General features: G+C 38.1%; 2 protein-coding genes across 4 annotated transcripts in view; one reads left to right on the forward strand and one right to left on the reverse strand.

The window, feature by feature from the left end:
* The window catches only part of LOC136253054 (uncharacterized), a 150373-nt gene that overhangs the window by 90863 nt on the left and 38368 nt on the right, over positions 1–21142 (reverse strand). The window lies entirely within an intron of this gene.
* LOC136252704 (uncharacterized) lies at positions 2831–3450 on the forward strand. The gene is made up of 4 exons (XM_066045273.1): positions 2831–2885; positions 2949–3125; positions 3176–3209; positions 3259–3450. Exons 1-4 carry the CDS (start codon positions 2831–2833, stop codon positions 3323–3325), a joined length of 333 nt encoding a protein of 110 aa, XP_065901345.1. The 3' UTR covers positions 3326–3450.

The raw sequence follows: 21142 nt of genomic DNA on the forward strand, positions 1-21142 counted from the left end.
CTTGGGGTAATACTTTGAAAAGCGTTGTACAGATGGAGTAATCATCTAAGAAAGGCTCATCAATGGTGTAGAAGAATCAGACTTAAAGCCACGGAGTTATAACACGAAATCCAACTTGGTGCAGCAAGTGCGAGATCGAGATACTCTAATAGAGCAGTCATCCTAATAGAGCAGTCACCCTGAAGAGAATTCAAGAAATCAGCTAGAAACAAGTAACCTGTATAGAGATCAGCTACAAACAAGTCACCCTGTAGAGAGATCAGCTATAAACAATTCACCCTGTAGAGAGATCAGCTAGAAGAAGTTACCTTGTAGGAGTTCATGCAACTATGGAAAGAGATAGTTCAGCTAGAAGAAATCACCTTGTAGAGTTCAGCTACAAAGAAACCACAATGTAGAGAGTTCAGCTACAAACAAATCGCCCTGTAGAGAGATCAACAGAAGAAGTTACCTTGCAGAGAGTTCAGCTACAAAGAAACCATCATGTAGAGAGTTCAGCTACAAACAGATCTCCCTGTAGAGAGATCAGCTAGAATAAGTTACCTTGTAGAGAGTTCAGCTACAAAGAAACCATCATGTAGAGAGTTCAACTGCAAACAAATCTCCCTGTAGAGAGATCAATAGAAGAAGTTTCCTTGTAGAGAGTTCACCTTCAAACAAATCACCCTGTAGAAAGATCAGCTAGAAGAAGTCACCTTGTAGAGAGTTCAATTACAAAGAAACCACCATGTAGAGAGTTCAGCTAAAAACAAATTGCCGTGTAGAGAGATCAATAGAAGAAGTTAACTTGCAGAGAATTCAGCTACAAAGAAACCATCATGTAGAGAGTTCAGCTACAAACAAATCTCCCTGTATAGAGAGATCAGCTATAAGAAGTTACCTTGTAGAGAGTTCAGCTACAAAGAAACCATCATGTAGAGAGTTCAGCTGCAAACAAATCACCTGTAGAGAGTTCAGCTACAAACAAATCTCCCTGTAGAGAGATCAGCTAAAAGAAGTTTCCTTGTAGAGAGTTCAGCTTCAAATAAATCACCCTGTAGAAAGATCAGCTAGAAGAAGTCACCTTGTAGAGAGTTCAGTTACAAAGAAACCACCATGTAGAGAGCTCAGCTACAAACTAGGGACCTTGTATAGACATCAGCTAGAAGAAGATACCTTGTAGAGAATTCAGCTACAAAGAAACCATTCTGTAAATAGCTCAGCTGCAAACAAATCACCTGTACAGAATTCAGCTACAAAAAAATCACCCTGTAGAGAGATCATCTAGAAGAAGTTATCTTGTAGAGAGTTCAGCTACAAACAAACCACCATGTAGAGAGATCAGCTAGAAGAAGTTACCTTGTAGAGAGTTCAGCTACAAACAAATTACCCTGTAGAAAGATCAGCTAGAAGAAGTCACCTTGTAGAAAGTTCAGTTACAAAGAAACCACCATGTAGAGAGCTCAGCTACAAACTAGGGACCTTGTATAGACATCAGCTAGAAGAAGATACCTTGTAGAGAATTCAGCTACAAAGAAACCATTCTGTAAATAGCTCAGCTGCAAACAAATCACCTGTACAGAATTCAGCTACAAACAAATCACCCTGTAGAGAGATCAGCTAGAAGAAATTACCTTGTAGATAGTTCAGATACAAACAAATCACCCTGTAGAAAGATCAGTTAGAAGAAGTTACCTTGTAGAGAGTTCAGCTACAAAGAAACCATTTTGTAAAGAGCTCAGCTGCAAACAAATCACCTGTACAGAATTCAGCTACGAACAAATCACCCTGTAGAGAGATCAGCTAGAAGAAGTTACTTTGTAGAGAGTTCAGCTACAAAGAAACCATTCTGTAAAGAGCTCAGCTGCAAACAAATCACCTGTACAGAATTCAGCTACAAACAAATCACCCTGTAGAGAGATCAGCTAGAAGAAGTTACCTTGTAGCTACAAACAAATCTCCCTGTAGAGAGATCAGCTAGAAGAAATTACCTTGTAGAGAGTTCAGCTACAAAGAAACCACCACGTAGAGAGTTCAGCCGCAAAGAAATCACCCTGTGGAAAATTCAGCCACAAACACATTGCCCTGTAGAAAGATCAGTTAGAAGAAGTCACCTTGTAGAGTGTTCAGTTACAAAGAACCACCATGGAAATTTCTGTAATCAATATAATATTATGTATTATATATATAATTTGTACATTTACTGATAAAACATTTAAAGTACATCTACTTCATCTTTTCTTCTTCCTGTAGTAAAGAAAAAAAGATAGGTTAAAAAGTCCCAAAGCCGGCCATCGGCCAGCTTTGGGGTATACAAATACAAAAAGAAATGAAATCTAATCCAAAACAGCCAAGCTGTAAAAAAAGTGTGCGGCCCTCAGAAAAAGGCTATGGTGAAAAAAGATGTGAAATCTAAGGTGGCGGCCAAGAAATGGCTGTGATGGTAGGTTAATGGTAAGAATTTTAATAATGACAATTCAGGTGAATTTTGTGAAGCGGCACAAAATTCACCTGAATTGTCATTATTAAAATTCTTACCATTAACCTACCATCGCAGCCATTTCTTTTCCGCCACCTTAGATTTCACATCTTTTTTCACCATAGCCTTTTTGAGGGCCGCACACTTTTTTTACAGCTTGGTTGTTTTGGATTAGATTAATATATCACCAGCACTATTGTTTAGTTGATTTCTTGTGTGAAAGGTTTTACATTTCCAAAGTATTAAACAGAAAACAATAGAAGAACAATCCCTTAATTAATAGTGCAATCAGTAAAACTTAATTCTATGGTTAGTTGTACTAACTCATCTAGTCCAATATTATTATTATAGTCTGAACAGTTAAAGATTGAGATGATGTTAGGACGCAACTGGTCATCAGGCCATAGTAGTGACCTATCAAACTCAGGTGAGTGTTCAGTATTATTACATAACAATTATACTGATTAATTGCATGCTTTCTATTATGCAGAAGAAGAACAAATGGAATACAAAATCACCATGCCATTAAGTAAAAAACCCCGAACTCAGAGCCATACTAGTAGTGAGAAGTCACCTAGCCCATCATCCTTCACTACCAAACAGAGTAGCACATCCTGTGATCACAAAAGTGCTACTAGTAAAAGTAGAGTATCATCTCATGGACTAGGTGAGGTAGTGATATTATGTGATATCATCCATTGTATGTTATTCCATTAGAGATGAAACAGAAGGAACAAGAACAATTTATCAAGTAACACTTTATAGTATATCATATTGTGTTGTTATCTGTTGGCCCACAGGAGTAGTGATGATGATGGTGGTAAAGTAGTTGACACCAACACAAGAGCTCAAGAAGATCTTTTCTGATATAATATATTATAGCTAGACTATACCTTGTATGCATACAATGTTATTATTGCACCACTGCACCAACTGAAAGAGGGTGTGATGTGATTTTGCTGTTCATCTGTATTAGTAGTGAACATGTCAATGGTTGTAACATATACATTGCCTCACATACATCTTGAGGATCACTGACCTAAGGACTGGGCATAGAATATCAGGTGCTCATGTTACAACTATTAGGTGAAGGGGTCGACTACTATTGGATGGTGATGATGAACAAGTGGCTGACACCAATACTAGTAACTAGTTAAGCTATCCATAACGTTTATTTCAGGGCCAGAGTCCAGAAATTTTCAATGGTCAGGCCATGCATGGACTGCAGGGCCAGCACTTTTCAGCTACTTAAATTGTAAAAAGATCGACATACTCTAATAGAGCAGTCAATATGATAATACTTTAATAGAATGGTCATTGCAATACTCTAATAGAGCATTCGGTGTATAATATAGCCACTGTTCTACTTAGTCTAAGCCATTATACATGTATGTTAATTGTCTTCATATCACTCAAAAGTTCCAGTGAGTCATCTGCATGGCATTGCATTGGGCTAATTGATCATGCATGTCATGCAATGCATTAGCAATTACAATCTCAATGGTTTCTGTATCTCAAAGAACTAAGCTTTCACTAAAAGTGTGAAAGTAAATTTTAGATATGAAACTGGTATTGTAGTACTTGATGTTAACAAAAAGGAGAAACAGGCCTTGCAAGTAAAATAGCTTCTAGATGCCAGTTCAGAGCATCTATTTTCAAAAATTTCCCAGGGGGAGCATACCACCAGACCCCCCTAGCTTGGCATACTGTGTATACATATCACACGCAGTTGAATTTAGTATCTCATGAAAGCAGATAATCTGAAAATCATATCCGATCAATAAAAAAAGTAGTGTACATGACCATGACTTCCGTTGCAATCCATTGCTGGCCAGACCACTCAAAATATCTGGGCTCCAGCCCTGATGGACTGCATTGTAGTCATAGTCATGTACACTACTTTTTATTGATCTGCTTCAGGGGCGTACCAAGGGCCAGGGGTTTCAGGAAACCCCTTTGGATTTTACACACTACTTGAAACATTAAGAAATTGAAACTTTAGGTTTCAGAATCTGAAATCTGTCATGGAACTATGGGGTGCCATTTGTATCAAAATTATAACAATATAATAAGTGTAAAAAATTAGGTTATATATGTTTGCTGTAAATGGTTTATATATATACATTTTCATAAATAAATAATGACTCTTTAAATAAATAATTTACATTATTTAATATATAATGTTCAAATGACTAGTATCTTCTCTATTATGTGCAATTTGCTGTCCTGTTTACACATTTTGGCACAAAACTATGGGGTGCCGTTTGTATCAAAATTATAACAATATAATAAGTATAAAAAACTAGGTTATATATGCTTGATGTACATGGTTTATACATATGTACATTTTCATAAATAAATAATGACTCTTTTTTAATAAATAATTTACATTATTTGTGACCAGATTTTACAGAACCGATCCAAATCGCACATCAGGCAAAATCAAACTAACACCACTAGTGGATAGCTACACTATCGTACTACAAGTTTTGACCCTCAGCACTACTCAAACTACACGAGGCTGGTTTTTACACACGTCTTTTCTGGGTGGTGTGGAGTGCTCAAATGGCGGTTTCAGGCCTTGTGAAGGATCTGGCTTGGCAAGAGTCAGTGGTTTACTGGTGGACAGTCTTATAATGTTGGCCAGACGTGTTCTCTGTTGATTTTGCTACATATCAGCCACTAAGGAGCCAGCACAGCCCTGTAATCTGGTGTCTGGACTCCAATCGTGGTCTGCCTCCATTTTGAGGCCTATTTCTTGCCCTCCCCGCCACCCCCCAGCCTCCACCCCTTTGTGAACACTCGTGATACTATTTCGCTCATCCAACTGCTCAGATTTTCTATCTTATTTGGCAGGAAACTGTACAACCAGCTACAAGTACTGGAAGTGGCTTGAAAGGTAACAGATTGATGCATCTTTTGTGTAAATTTCATACGCGTGCTTGCTATCCTTGGAGAGTTATGCTGGCTTCAATTCTTTAAAACCGTTTATCTCGGAACTTCTAATTATTATTATTATTATTATTATTGTTACTGAGCAGACAGCACAGCTGATATGCTCAGGAAAAGAAAAGCAATCATAAGATGAATTTAGCTACGTAGTTACAAAGATTACAGTTATTGAGTTCTATACAATGTTTGCAGTTCCGCTGAAAAAGAGTCAATATTGTTGCTCTCAATGATGGAAGATGGTAATTTGTTCCAATCCTTAATTGATCTGGAGAAAAAGCTCTGTTGGTATGAATAGGTGGATGAGTTTGGTAGAATAAAACGATGTGGGTGATATAGTCTGGTGGATCTTGTCATTGAAATAAAATGAGGAGGAATTGACTAATGTGCGATTTGGATCGTTTTCCCAAAATCCAGTCACATTTAATATATGTGACCTGATCTTGGAAAACCTACCTTTTTGGCACATTGGTCAATTTTCTGTTTTATAGCTTAAATAAGGTACTAGGTACTCATCTATCTTGTGTCAAAATTTCAGCTTAATATCTTTAAGTATTCCTGAGATATGGCCAATTTTCTCTCCTGTACATTACAAACTAACTTTTATAGTAATGTATTGAGTTCTGTGAGTGATTAAGGGTGACAAATGGTGACAAATCACTTTGTTTACCAATAATTCCGTTTTCACCATCTAGAATACTTTAAAATACATTTCTGATAGTTTAATGAAGTATTTTTGGTACATTTCTGCAATTAAATCCCATGTATTATTGTCTAAGACTAAGTTTTAGCCATTCCAGCACCTGATCAAATCACCCAATTTGTAAGTTAATTGTTGTCCCACGCATGTGAAATTACTACATGGTCTGATATAATCATCCATATCTCCTAAGAAAAAGAAGCTATGGGTGTGAAACTTCACAGCAAGAAGGTTTAATAGTTGCTTTATCCAAATGTGCAAAAAAAATTAATATTGAAAAAATTGTTGAAATTTTCAATTGAGTTTTCCCAAAAAGTTTGCTTGTGCCCAAAAGGTAGGTTTTCCAAGATCCGGTCACATATAATGCTCAAATGGCAAGACAATGAGAAGTATCTTCTCTATTATGTGCCATTTGTTGTCCTGTTACACATTTTGGCACAAAACCTGAACTTTGAAATGCCATTTGTATCAAAATTTAGGTTTTTAATTACATTGCCAAAAATAGAAATGGAAATAATTTTCCTTGATATTGTTTACCCAAAAATGTGCAAGATTTCTATAGTACTTTTCATTATTTATTAAATCATGAACATTAATTGTTAAACCATGAACATTATTTGTTAAACCATTAAATTCTTTACTTAATGTACCGTTAATCTTAACAAACCTTGCAATCAACATCTACAACAGGCTACACAAGATTACATGAGGCTACACAGAGTTACATAGGGCTACACTGGGTTACATTAAAGCTACAAAAGATGATGCTACACATGGTTACATGTGGCTACACTGGGTTACATGATACTGCACAAGGTTGCATGAGGCTATGATACATGAGGATTTACAGGGTTACATGAAGCTACACTGGGTTACATGAGGAGTACATGAGGCTACACAAGCTTACATGAAGCTACACAGAGTTACCTGAGGCTACTCAGAGTTACCTGAGGCTACTCAGAGTTACCTGAGGCTACACAAGGTTACATGAGGTTATACGCAGGGTTACATGAGGATACAATGGGTTAGATGGAGCTACACAAATTTATATTGGGATAATTATATGAGGCTACACAGTTTTGCATGATGCTACACTGGATTGTCATGAGGGTACACAGGGTTACATGAGGCTACACAAGGATACATGAGGCTGTATATAGGGATACATGAGGATACATTGGGTTACATGGGGCTAAACAGAGTTACATGGGGCTAAACAGAGTTACATGAGGCTACACAACATTACACTGTATTCGGTTACATGAGGCTACACTGAGTTACATGCTGGGTTACATGAACCTAAACTGTGCTACATGAGGCTACACAAATATTTACATTAGGATACATAGGATTACATGAGGTTACACAGAGGTTATACACAGGGTTAAATGAGGCTACAAAGGGTTACATGAGGCTACACAGAGTTACACAAGGCTATAAATTGGGTTACTTGAGGTTACATGACACTACACAGAGTTACATGAGGCTACACAAGGTTGCATATGAGACTGACAGAGTTACATGAGGCTACAAAGGGTTACATGAGGCTACATAAGCTTACATGAGGTTACACAGAGGCTACACAAGGTTGCATGAGACTGACATAGTTACATGAGGCTACAAAATGTTTAATGAGCTGCACAGAGTTACATGATGTTACATAGCGTTATATGAGGCTACGCAGCCTCACGTAACCTTTTTTAAACCCAATGTAGCATCAGGTAACCCTGTGCAGCCTCTTGTAACTCTTTCTAGGCTCATGTAACTCAGTGTAGCTTCATTTAACCTTGTGAAGCCTCGTGTAACCCTGTGTATTGCCTCATATATATAATGCTGTGTAGCCTCATGTAACCCTGTGTATTGCCTCATGTAACTCTGTGTACCCTAATGTAACCCATTGTCTCCTTATGTAACCATATCATGTCTAGCCTCATGTAACCCAATGTAGCCTGATGTAACTCTGTGCAGCCTCGTGTAACCCTTTGTAGCTTCATGTAGCCTCATGCAACCCAATGTAGCCTCATGTAAGTTACATTGCGTTACATGAGGCATGAGGCTAAAAAGGGTTACATGAGGCTGCACAGAGCTACATTGGGTTGCATGAGGCTACAAAGGGTTACATGAGGCTGCACAGAGTTACATGGGGCTACAAAGAGTTACATGAGGCAATACACAGTGTTACATGTGACTACGCAGAGTTACATGAGGTAATACAAAGGGTTACATGAGGCTATACTTGGTTACATGAGGCTACACAGGGCTACATGAAGTTACATCAGGGTACAAAGGGATAATTATACATGCAGGTTACATGAGGCTTCACCAAATTACACGAGGTTTCATTAGGTTATATACAGCTTTACATGAGGATAATGAGGCTACACAGAGTTACATGGGAATCATAGAATTGTAACACAGGTTACATTGAAGGCTAAACTGGGTTACACGTTGATTGATACACACATTAGGCTACACAGGGTTACAACATGGTTACATGAAGCTACACAGCATTACACTGGGTTACATGAAGATACAAGAGGCTATTGATATACTCGGAGTTCCTGGTTATATGACACTGGATTTGCGAAAAGGGGTATTCCACACACATCCAATTTACTAACTTTAACAATTAATAACTTATAAAATTGGAAAAAAGATATTGACTGGAAATTTGGTCAGTAGTGAGTACCAACATAGTTCTCAAGTTCAGAGAATCGGATGTGTGTGGAAGATTCCTTTTCGCACATCCGGTCACATATGTGACCAGATTTGCAAAAGAGGTATTCCACACACATCCAGTTTACCAACTTTGACAATTTATAACTTCAACTGAGAAAAGCTAGTTACTTGAATTTGCTGAGTAGAGACCCAGCATGGATTAATGGTTGGCAAGAAGTTCAGGCTTATATGTGATCTTCACAGTTCATAGTATTGGATGTGTGTGGAAGATCCATTTTCAATCACATATGAAGCTACATGAGGTTACATGATGATACAAAGGGTTAAATGGTTACATGACGATGCACTGGGATACATGAAGCTACACAGTATTATATGAAGCTACACAGGGTTACATGAGGCTACACAGGGTTGCATGAGGCTATATACACTGGGTTACATGGGGATATATACACTCAGTTACATACGTGAGGCTACACAGGGTTACACAGGCTACACCTGGTTACAGATACTCAGGAGATTGTGTATATAGTGTATTAAACTGTGTTTCAGCTTTAAATATTTAAATGAACTTTAGGGGTTCTTTTAAAGTCTAAAAAAGTTGAGTAAATTTATCAAGGGTTGTGGTTATAAATTTAAAGCTACAAATACCTAATGGTTGATGTGATTCCACATACACTACATAAGCTTTCTTGTGTATTGTTGTGTACTGTAATTTGCCTTACTCATATTTGGACTTAACATTTACGATAAATTTTTCACCTTTTTACTAAACAATTTGCTAAATGTGACCTGGCCTGCGAAAACAGGGCATGTGGGCACAAACTACACTCCATCACTCTACAGGTCATATCTCAGTATTGGAAATGTATATTTCCATTCTGTAACTTGCATCGTGATACCAATTAAATGCTTACTAAGAGCTGAAAATTACAATGCCATAGTATAATGGTACAAAATGTTATGAGTGATGAAAGTGTGAAAAAGTAGGCAAAAATCATGTGCCCACATGCCCTATTATCGCAGGCCCGGTCACAAATATCTTATTGCTGCTTTTACATGACTATTATTTACATTGAAGTTTTTTTGTGATAGATACATGTTGAGGGGAATAACCAAATCAAAAATTAAGTGAAGAGTAGCTATAGAGTTGAGGTTGATCATGAATAGACTGTGTAACTGGTCTATTAGAGTAACTAAACTTTTTCCACTAGTGTAGCAAGGGTACATAAAGATAAATCTGTATTCTTATTATGTACTTGTTTAGTAACCTGCTAAAGCCTTACAACTTAGAGCATATGGAAGAAATAAAGCCATATCTATCTATATAGTTGTGCTAAAAGCCCGGTTAAATGGAGACTAGCACAAGTTTATTGTGAATTACAGCACTGTATTATAGGAAAAATACTGATTGTATGTATACACCCAAGTATCCATTTTGTAACCCAGTATAGCTACTTCCATTTGTATCCCAGTGTATTCTCATGTAACAAAGTATACCAACTGTGTACCGATGTGAAACCCTGTTGTAACTCAACCCAGTGTATCCTCTATAGAAGTGACTGTGTATTAATGTGCACTTGTAGCCCAGTGTATCATGATCCACACTTACCTATAGGTGTATCTACAGATCCACTTGCAACCAAGTGTAGCTTCATTTGACAGGCTTATCCTCATGAACCCCTGTGTAGTCTGGTGCAACCTTGCGTATATCCTCAGTGCAGTAGCCAAGTATAGCATGTTGTAAACCTGCATAGCTTGTTATAACCCTTTGTACTCCTGCAGCCTCAGTGTAGTCATCCTCATATAACCCAATGCAGCCTTGTATAGCTCATTGTAACCTCATGTAACCCTGTGAAGCCTGTGTAACATGAGCTATTCGCAAATTCTCAAGCATTCTATTTATTAAGATAGTTAATTCAAAGACCGTCAACCTTTAGTGCTGGACACTGCAAAGGTAGTAGTAGTAATACTAATACATATAGTTGTAACCTTTTGTGTAGCCTGTTGTAATCCTGTGGTTCTTCCATACTATAGATATTATCCTCTGTTTGACCTGTTGTAACCCTGTGTAGTCTCGTGTAACTCTGGTAGCCTCATAGAACTCTGTGTAGCCTCAAGCATGTAACCCAATGTATCTTTATGTAACTCTGTGTATAGCCTCATGCAACTTTGTGTACTCTTATGTAAAGCTAATGTAACCAGATGTATCCTCCTGTAACTTTATGTATCCTTATGTAATCCTGTGTAGCCTCATGTACTATAACTCTGTGTAGCCTCATGTAACCCAGTGTCTCCTTATGTAACCTTGTCTAGCCTCATGAAACCTAGTGTTGCCTCATGTAACCCAATGTAGCCTCATGTAACTCTGTACAGTCTCATGTAACCCAATGTAGCCTCATGTAACTCTGTACAGTCTCATGTAACCCAATGTAGCCTCATGTAACTCTGTACAGCCTCATGTAACCCTTTGTAGCCTCATGTAACCCAATTTCTCCTCATGTAACCATATCATGTCTAGCATCAAGTAACCCAATGTAGCGTCATGTAATCCAATGTATATATAGTCTCATGTAGCCCTGTTTAGCCCTCATGTAACTCAGTGTAGCCTCATTTAACCCTGTATAGCCTCCTGTGTATTGCCTCATGTAACTCTGTATAGTCTCATGTAACCCTGTGTATTGCCTCATGTAACTCTGTGCAGCCTCATGTAACCCTTCGTAGCCTCATGTAACTCTGTGTAGCCTTGAGCCTCGTGTAACACTTTGTAGCCTCATGCCTCATGTAACGCAATGTAGCCTCATGTATCTTACATGAGGCTGGACAGAATTACATGAGGCTGCACAGAGTTACATAAGACTACAAAGGGTTACATGAGGCTACAAAGGGCTACATGAGGCCGTACAGAATTACACGAGGCTACATTGGGTTACATGAGGCTACTTTTGGTTAAATGATGGTTACATGAAGCAAGACATAGTATGATCACATGAGGAGACATTGGGTTACATGAGGCTACACAGAGTTACATGAGGCAATACACAGAGTTACATGAGACTATACAGAGTCAATACACAGGAGGTTAAACAGGGTTAAATGAGGCTACACTGAGTTACATGAGCCTACAATCATATGAGGAGACATTGGGTTACATGAGGCTACACAGAGTTACATGAGGCAATACACAGGGTTACATGAGACTATACAGAGTCAATACACAGGAGGCTAAACAGGGTTAAATGAGGCTACACCGAGTTACATGAGCCTACAAAGGGTTACATAAGGCTGCACAGAAGCACATGATGCTACATTGGATTTACAAAAGGTTACATGAGGCTGTGTAGCCTCCAATGTAATACCATGCAACTCTGTGCAGCTCATGTAACCCTGTGTATTGCCTCATGTAACTCTGTGTAGCCTCATGTAACCCAATGTCTTCTCATGTAACCATATCATGTCTAGCTTCATGTAACCAAATGTAGCCTCATGTAACCCAAGGTAGCCCGTGTAGTTCTGTGCAGCCTCATGTAACCCTTTGTAGCTTCATGTAACTCTGTGTAGCCTCATGTAACCATTTGTACCCTTATGTAACTCTGTGCAGCCTCATGTAACTCTGTGCAGCCTCATGTAAGTTACATGAGGCTACATTAGGTTACATGAGGTATGAGGCTACAAAGTGTTACACGAGGCTACACAGAGTTACATGAGGCTACAAAGGGTTACATGAGGCTGCACAGAGTTACATGAGACTACACAGAGTTACACAAGGCAATTGCAAAACACAGGGTTACATGGAACTACACAGAGTTACATGAGGCAATACACAGGGTTACATGAGACCATACAGAGTTATATGAGGCAATTCACAGGAGGCTACACAGGGTTACATGAGGCTGCACAGAGTTACATGAGACTACATTTGATTACATGACACTACATTGGGTTACTTGAGGCTAGACATGATATAGTTACATGAGGAGAAATTGGATTACATAAGGCTACACAGAGTTACATGGGGCAATACACAGGGTTACAGGAGGCTACAAAGGGTTACATGAGGCTGTACAGAGTTACATGAGGCTACATTGGGTTACATGAGGTAACACTAGGTTACATGAGGCTAGACAAGGTTACTTGAGGAGACATTGGGTTACACGAGGCTACACAGATTTACATGAGGCTACATTGGGTTACATGAGGAAACACTAGGTTACATGAGGCTAGACAAATTTTACATGAGGAGACATTGGGTTACATGAAGCTACACATGGGTTACATGAGGCTACACAGGGTTAAATGAGGCTACAAAGGGTTACATGAGGCTGTACACAAGTACATGATGCTACATTGGGTTTACAAAAGGTTACATGAGGCTCCAATGTAGTATCATGCAACTCTGTGTAGCTCATGTAACTTGGTGTAGCCTTATGTAACCTAGTGTAGCCTCATGTAATCCATTTAACTCTGTGTAGCCTCATGTAATCTAGTGTAGCCCCATATAATTATCCCTTTGTAGCCTCATGTAACTGTACATGTCAGTCTCATGCAACCTTGTGTAGCCTCATGTTACCAAGTGTAGACTAAAGTAACCCAATGTATAGCCTCATGTAACTCCGTGTAGCCTCATGTAACTCTTTGTAGCTCTATGTAACATCGTGTAAGCCTGTGTAGCTTCATGTAACCCTATGTATAACTTCTGTGTAGTCTCATGTAACCCTATGTAAATTTGTGCAGCCTCATGTAGTACAGTTTAACCTCATGTGACCCATTGTAGCCTCATGTAACCCTGTGTAGCCTCATGTAATCCAGTGTAGTCTCATGTAACCCTGTGTGGCCTCATATATGTCATCCAGTGTAGCCTCATGTAACATTGTGTAGCCTCATATAATTATCTCAATGTAACTTTGTGTAGCTTCATGTAAACCAATGTATCTTTATGTAACACTGCGTATAACCTCATGTAATCCTGTGTAGCCTCAGGTAACTCTGTGTATAGCTTCATTTAAGCTTGTGTATAGCCTCATGTAACACAGTGTAGCCTCTGTAATGCCTCAGTGTAGCCTCATGCAACCTTGTGCAGTATTCTGTAACCCAGTGTAGCTTAATGTAACCCAGTGTAGTCGCATGTAACCATGTGTAGTATCATAAATCTTTGTCGCTTTAATGTAACCCAATATAGCCTTATGTAACTCTGTGTAGCCTCATAGCCTGTTGTAGATGTTGATTGCAAGGTTTGTTAAGATTAATGGTACATTAAGTAAAGAATTTAATGGTTTAACAAATAACGTTCATGGTTTAATAAATAATGAAAAGTACTATAAAAATCTTGCCATTTTTGGGTAAACAATATCAAGGAAAATTATGTCCATTTCTTTTCTGGCAAAGTAATTAAAAACCTAAATTTTGATACAAATGGCATTTCAAAGTTCAGGTTTTGTGCCAAAATGTGTAACAGGACAACAAATGGCACATAATAGAGAAGATACTTGTCATTATCTTGTCATTTGAGCATTATATATTAAATAATGTAAATTATTTAATTAAAAAGAATCATTATTTATTTATGAAAATGTACATATGTATAAACCATGTACAGCAAGCATATATATCCTAGTTTTTTATACTTATTATATTGTTATAATTTTGATACAAACGGCACCCCATACAAAACCTGAACTTTGTTACTCAAAAATGTGCAAGATTTGTAAGGTACTTTTCATTAGTTATTAAATCATGAACATTATTTATTAAATCATTAAATTATTTACTTAATATACATTAGTATACAATTAATCTTAACAAACCTTGCAATGAACATCTACAGCAGGTTACATGAGGCTGCACTGAGGCTACACAGTCAAGCTTACACGGAGTTACCTGAGGCTACACAGGTTACATGAGGAGGATACATTGAGTTACATGAAGATACACAAAGTTACATTGGGATAATTACACAGTGTTACATGAGGTTACACTAGCTACACAGAGTTGCCTGAGGTTACAAAGGGTTACATGAGGATACATTGGGTTACATGAAGCTACACAAAGTTACATTGGGATAATTATATGAGCCTACTGCAGTGTTACATGAGGCTACACTGGATTACATGAGGGTTATATGAGACCACATGAGTGTAATTACACCATATTGGGTTACATCATGAGGCTACACAAACTTACACATGGTTACATGAGGCTACACAGAGTTATACATAAGGCTATAAATTGGGTTACTTGAGGCTACAATAGGTTATATGAGGCTACACAAGGTTGCATGAGATGGGAGTTACATGAGGCTACAAAGAGTTACATGAGGCTACACAGAGTTACATGATGCTACATTGGGTTACATGAGGCATGAAGCTACAAAGGGGAAATTACATGAGGCTACACAGAGTTACATGAGGCTACAAAGGGTTACATGAGGCTACACACATTTACATGAGGCAATACACAAGGTTATATGAGGCTACAGAGAGTTACATGAGGCAATACACAGTAGGGCTGGGCGGTTTCTCGGTATTATAGTAATACCGCGGTATTGCAATGAAACGATATCTGTATCGCGTAGATTTCGGTGAAACGATAATATCACGATATCGATATTATTACGATTTTTAGTGTTTGTGACAGCTTATTAAGCCCTTAAGGTTGTTATAATGCACCTCAAATAATCACGTGATACTACTGCAAACAAGGACCTAGTACTAGCTAGTCAATTTTTTTACAAAGATCGAGATACTCTAATAGAACAGTCAGCTAGGATCGAGATACCCTAATAAAGCAGTCAGCTACCCTAATATAGCAGTCATCTTTAATAACCGCGATAAATCAAGACACACGGTAGTGTGTCGTGCGGCCCAAGAAGCTGGCGCGCCACACCCGTGAGTATATTGACAGGAAGAACGAAAACGTCATTTTCACACATTTGTATCTCGGTGATCACTTATCTGATTGGAACCAAATTTGCTACACAGTTGCCCGCCAGCCAAGGGAGTCTACATTCCAAATTTGAAGGAAATCGCTCCAGCCATTTCCGAGATACGAGCTGCCAAAGTTTCGTTTTTTTTCCTTCGTTTTTTTTTTCTTCTTCTTCTTCTTCGTCTTTTCGCACACTTGCAAAAATTGCTATAACAAGCAAACGCGTACTCCGATCGCCTTGAAATTTGGCACACAGAAAGGGAGTCCAACGGCGAATCCTAGCATCACATTTGGTACAAATCCGATGAATGGTTCAGGAGTTATGACTAGCGACCTCAGACTGGCCAAAATTTCCACTACCTGCAATGTTTTCTTCGTATCTTTAAAACAGGGAAGCCTTATTCTCTCGCTCATTCAGCAAACAATCTATAATAACGATGCATTATAGCGCTGAAGTTTGGTGTACCGGGATTAAGCATTTCCGGAGAAACAGCACGGAACATTTTTAGGTCTGCATACCTTCTGTAGAAAAAAGTTCGTACGGATATTTGTATTGCAATTATGGCACCGACCTTGTTTGAGTGCGGGTGAATCTGCTGATAGTTTTCAAAGTCATTTGAGACTTCCCTGGGCAAAGTGAAGGTGCTGAGTTCGATTCTGGACACATTTTGAGGTGAAACACACTCTTTTACGTTGATTTTGGTGAGCTAAATATGGCGTAGTGTAGAGTTCGTCTAGGTAACACTTTGTCTCGTGAAGTAGCCTCAATATTGATTGTTTTAGGTCAGTTTTCGGTAGCTTATTTTTAGCGGAATGTCGCGGAATGCCAGTATTGTAGTTGTGGGGTCATATTATTATGATTATGTGTCTATTGTGTAGAATTGATAGTGTTAATTGTTGGTTGGAGATAGCCTTGTCACTGCCTTACCTTGGTGAAAACTGTGAGCAAGTTGGAATCTCTGCTCAAGGCATTGTTAACCACTTTTTACCAGTCTTACTAATATCTTCGATTACTAAAGGAGTGGTTTTTGAATTAAATGCATTTTGAGTTAACTATAATTTTTCATAGAATTGTTTTTATGAGTGGCTGACATTGATGGTTGATGATGTATTACCATTAACACTGACGGCTATTAAATCACTTGTATTCAGACTGAACAAGAAATGCTGGAAATATGATGCTACAAATGTATCTTTGGTTGCATAAACAAAGTCTGTTCCGAAGACCAACACTATCAGTGAGAGGGATTTTGCTCAGCTGGATCGCTTCCTCAGGGAAAAACCAAATGCATCAATTTTATCACTTGAAGCTTTGATCTTGTTCTGCAACAACAAAACTGCTAGTTGGTTGAATGATAAATCTCCTGCTGAGCGCTGTGAGTTGCTACACAAAGCAAGAAGTAGTTCATCCGGGTTAAAGCAACAGTATCAAGTTCGGAGAAAGAAGCTGATTGAAGACCGTGCTAAACTTCTACAGGCAATACAGACTTCTTTGCTTCGTTTGCGAGAAAAGAAGGTACGAGAGAAAGAAAACCTTACCAAGGCAGTCATGAAGTTTGGGTTATGGCAGAATGAACAACATGTAGTGGATGGTCTTGCAAAACTAAAATCGAAAACTAGCAAGTTGCATGCTTTGAAAGTTCAATTGGATTTCAGACAGAAAGTTTTAGAGCAATGCTCTGCAGATAAAAGTATATTCCACCTCTAGAAGAATTTTAAAAGGCTGTCTGTAGAAGAAGTTTGCAGCAACCTGCACAAACTTTTTTTTGCCACCTAGTGAAGACCAAGAAGGACTAATCAGCCAAAGAATTAAGCACAGATGGATGGTTGATGGAGAAGAGCAATGGTACTCTGGAATGATTCTAGATTTTGTCCCTGGTACAGATGACTGGTATAGTGTCCAATATGACAATGAAAACCAAGTTCTATCATTAAATTTGCTTTTGGACATTAAACAAGGTGACTTGAAATTTGTGGATTAAGCTTTTTATCTTTGTTTTTGTATATAGTGTATGTGATTTTAGTGTGTTCTAGTTATGAATTTGACGAATTCCTGTGAAACCAAATGTGGGTGTGGCTAGTTAAGTGTGCAATTTGTTTCTATACATGTTTACATTATCGGGTCCAAATTTGGTGGAAAAATTCTCACGTTTACTGAAGTTATGAGTTGTAGAAAATTTGGTGCCAGTAGTGGTGCCATTTTCCCTATGGAGAAACTGTGTACAAAAAAACCCTTACACTGTCAGACATTACTAGCCATAAAAAGACAATGGAATAAGATATTGAAAATCTGTTTTCAGATCTGGTATCCTCAATAATTATTTAAAACACACCTGTAATGTAAAAAAATCAAAATATGCAATAATTAAAATTGGTCCGAGGTCGCTATGGCAATATGTTGTCACGCCTACAGGGTAAACCGCGTATGGCAAGAAGCTGAAAATCGGTGGGTGAATAGGTTAACTATTGAACCTCAAACCTTTTGTGGTTTGAAAGAAATCGAGCTAAAAACCAGGAAGATAGAACGAAAAAACAACAGTGTATAGCAATTATGCAATCGAAATTAACTAATAAAAAAACGACTAACGCCCACCAGAAAAACAGCTTGGGGTAATGCTTTGAAATTCGCTGTACAGATGGAGTAATCATCTTAGAAAGGATCTTCAATGGTGTAGATGAATCAGACTTGAAGCCACGGAGTTATAACACGAAATCAAACTTGGTGTAGCAAGTGCGAGATCGAGACACTCTATTAGAGCAGTCACCCTAACAGAGCAGTCACCTTGAAAAGAATTCAAAAGATCAGCTAGAAACTAGTAACCTGTATAGAGATTAGCTACAAACAATTCACCCTGTAGAGAGATCAGCTAGAAGAAGCTACCTTGTAGGGAGTTCAACTACGTAGTTCAGCTAGAAGAACTCCCCTTGTAGAGAGTTCAGCTACAAAGAAACCACCATGTAGAGAGTTCAGCTACAAACAAATTGCACTGTAGAGGAATCAGCTAGAAGAAATTACACTGTACACAGTTCAGCTACAAACAAATCACCTGTAGAGAGTTCAACTACAAACAAATTACCCTGTAGATTGGTCAGCTAGAAGAAGTCGCCTTGTAGAGAGTTCAGCTTCTAACTAGTGACCCTGTAGAGACATCAGCTAGAAGAAGTTACCTTGTAGAGAGTTCAGCTACAAACAAATCATCCTGTAGAGAGATCAGTTAGATGAAGTTACCTTGTAGATAGTTCAGTTACAAACAATTCACCCTGTAGAGAGATCAGCTAGAAGGACTCACCTTGTAGACTGTTCAGTTACAAAGGAACCACCATGTAGAGTTCTGAAATAAATATATGCATTATATATAATATAATTCGTACATTTATTGATAAAATCAGAAATATTTAAAGTATTCATCTTCTTTATCCTTTCTTCTTCCTGTGGAAAAGAAAAAAAAAGATAGGTTAAAAAAGCCCCAAAGCTGGCCTATGGCCAGCTTTGGGGTATACAAATACAAAAAAGTGAAATCTAATCCAAAACAGTCAAGCTGTAAAAAAAGAGTGTGGCCCTCAAAAAGGTTATGGTGAAAAAAGATGTGAAATCCAAGGTGGCGGTCAAGAAATGGCTGTGATGGTAGGTTAATGGTAAAAATTTTAATAATGACAATTCAGGTGAATTTGGTGCCACATGGTCTTGGCACAAAACTCACCTGAATTGTTGTTATTAAAATTTTTACCATTAACCTACCATCACAGCCATTTCTTGACCGCCACCTTGGATTTGACATCTTTTTTCACCATAACCTTTTTGAGGGCCGCACTCTTTTTTTACAGCTTGGCTGTTTTGGATTAGATATGGTTTACACGATTTTCCTTAATTCTCTGTAGGTAGTGTTGCCAGATCAAGAGAATGACAGGACATGGACAATTTTAATTGTATTTTTAGGCATTAAGATAAGCGCAACATGAGTGGAGCTACTTTATGGTTTTTCCTGATAGGCAAAAAAAAAAGAAAAAAAAAGCCTATCAGGTTTTTTCCAGGGTCTGTCTCAGGCTGGACATCCTAAATTTATGTTTCCTTTATTATCATTTAGGCTAAGCCCCCACTCACCCATGTTGTACTTTTTTGGCTGATTATGTGCAAATTGCTTGTATGTTTGTTGTGTGTAGTGTATGTTGGAAATCAATAACAACAGCCCACGCTTGGTGGTGCACAACTTCTAATGCATGTTGGAAATCAATAACAATAGCCCACGCTTGGTGGTGTACAACCCAATGTATGTGTGTTGTGGGTGGTAAGGGTAGTGATAGTATGGTATGGAAGTTGATGTAGTATGCAATGGTAATGTTAACAAACTAGTCTTAGGAAAAATTAGAAATTTTACATTGGCATAGGGATCAAACAAATGCAACAAGGGAAATCATCTACACCTGTAGCTAAAGTACATGTAGTTGACTTTAGACTGGTTGAAGTAAGAATTAAAAGTTAGCTAGCATAGCTACAGGTGTACTGACCTCCCTAGCTTCATTGCTTTTCTTCTGTGAATTGCTATAATCTGCAAAAACCTGATACAACCTTAAGTGGTACAGAGAAAAATTACCCAGTGGTTGTTTCTTCTATTCACGGCAAACAGAATGGTGCAAATTTCAACTCTGCGTGTCACTCCGCTTGTAAGCTATAACTGTTATAGAAGGGACCTGTAAATTATTTTCCTATACTTGCTATATAAATTGATATAAAGAAATCGTACAAATTGATTTTTCTGCTTTTGATACTTCATAGGGCTACACGTAACTCACAACTGCAATGGCATATGAGGCTGAAACTTTACCAAAGCATATATTTAGCTAAGTACTGTAGATTATAAATATTTAATAAATAGGAATTTGTGACCGGATCTGCGAAAAAGGGGCACAATCGCACAAGCCTAAATTTACAGTATAAAGCATTGAATACATTGGGTGAAATATTTGCATATTTAAACCAAACTCTGCGTGTAAATCTTTTGAATGCCTCTTTCTTAGTGAAGGAAGGAACTAACAACAAACGCTTGCATATCATCTTATTTACCTGCTCAAGTGAAGTTGGAAAAATCTTTATTTCATTGCAGTGGACCCAAGGATACCTAAGTGATGAGATCTTGTTTACGGTCATGTCAAAGCAATTGTACGCAATCGATTTTTCTTCACGAATTTGGCCTTTGTATGCAACAAAGAAGGGTGAGTAAAGGAAAAACTTACCCAGTAATTGGTTCCCCTGTACACGGCAAACACGATAGTGAAAATTTTAGTTCCATACCTCAATCCGTTGGTAAGTTACAAGTGTTTTTGTAAGCACCTGTAATTTATTTTTCCTATACTTGCTGTACAAATAGATTTTTCTGTTGTTGCTACTCTGTAGGGCTGTAACTCCAAAAGTTATTGGCATATGAAGCTGAAACTTT

This window comes from Dysidea avara, chromosome 4 (genome assembly GCF_963678975.1).
Source record: "Dysidea avara chromosome 4, odDysAvar1.4, whole genome shotgun sequence".
NCBI lineage: Eukaryota > Metazoa > Porifera > Demospongiae > Dictyoceratida > Dysideidae > Dysidea > Dysidea avara.

Coding starts and splice junctions, on each gene's coding strand:
- LOC136252704 (XM_066045273.1), top strand. CDS start 2,831: ATGATGTTAGGACGCAACTGGTCATCAGGCCATAGTAGTGACCTATCA. Junction 2,886..2,948: donor TAGTGACCTATCAAACTCAG/GTGAGTGTTCAG, acceptor TCTATTATGCAG/AAGAAGAACAAATGGAATAC. Junction 3,210..3,258: donor GAACAAGAACAATTTATCAA/GTAACACTTTAT, acceptor GTTGGCCCACAG/GAGTAGTGATGATGATGGTG.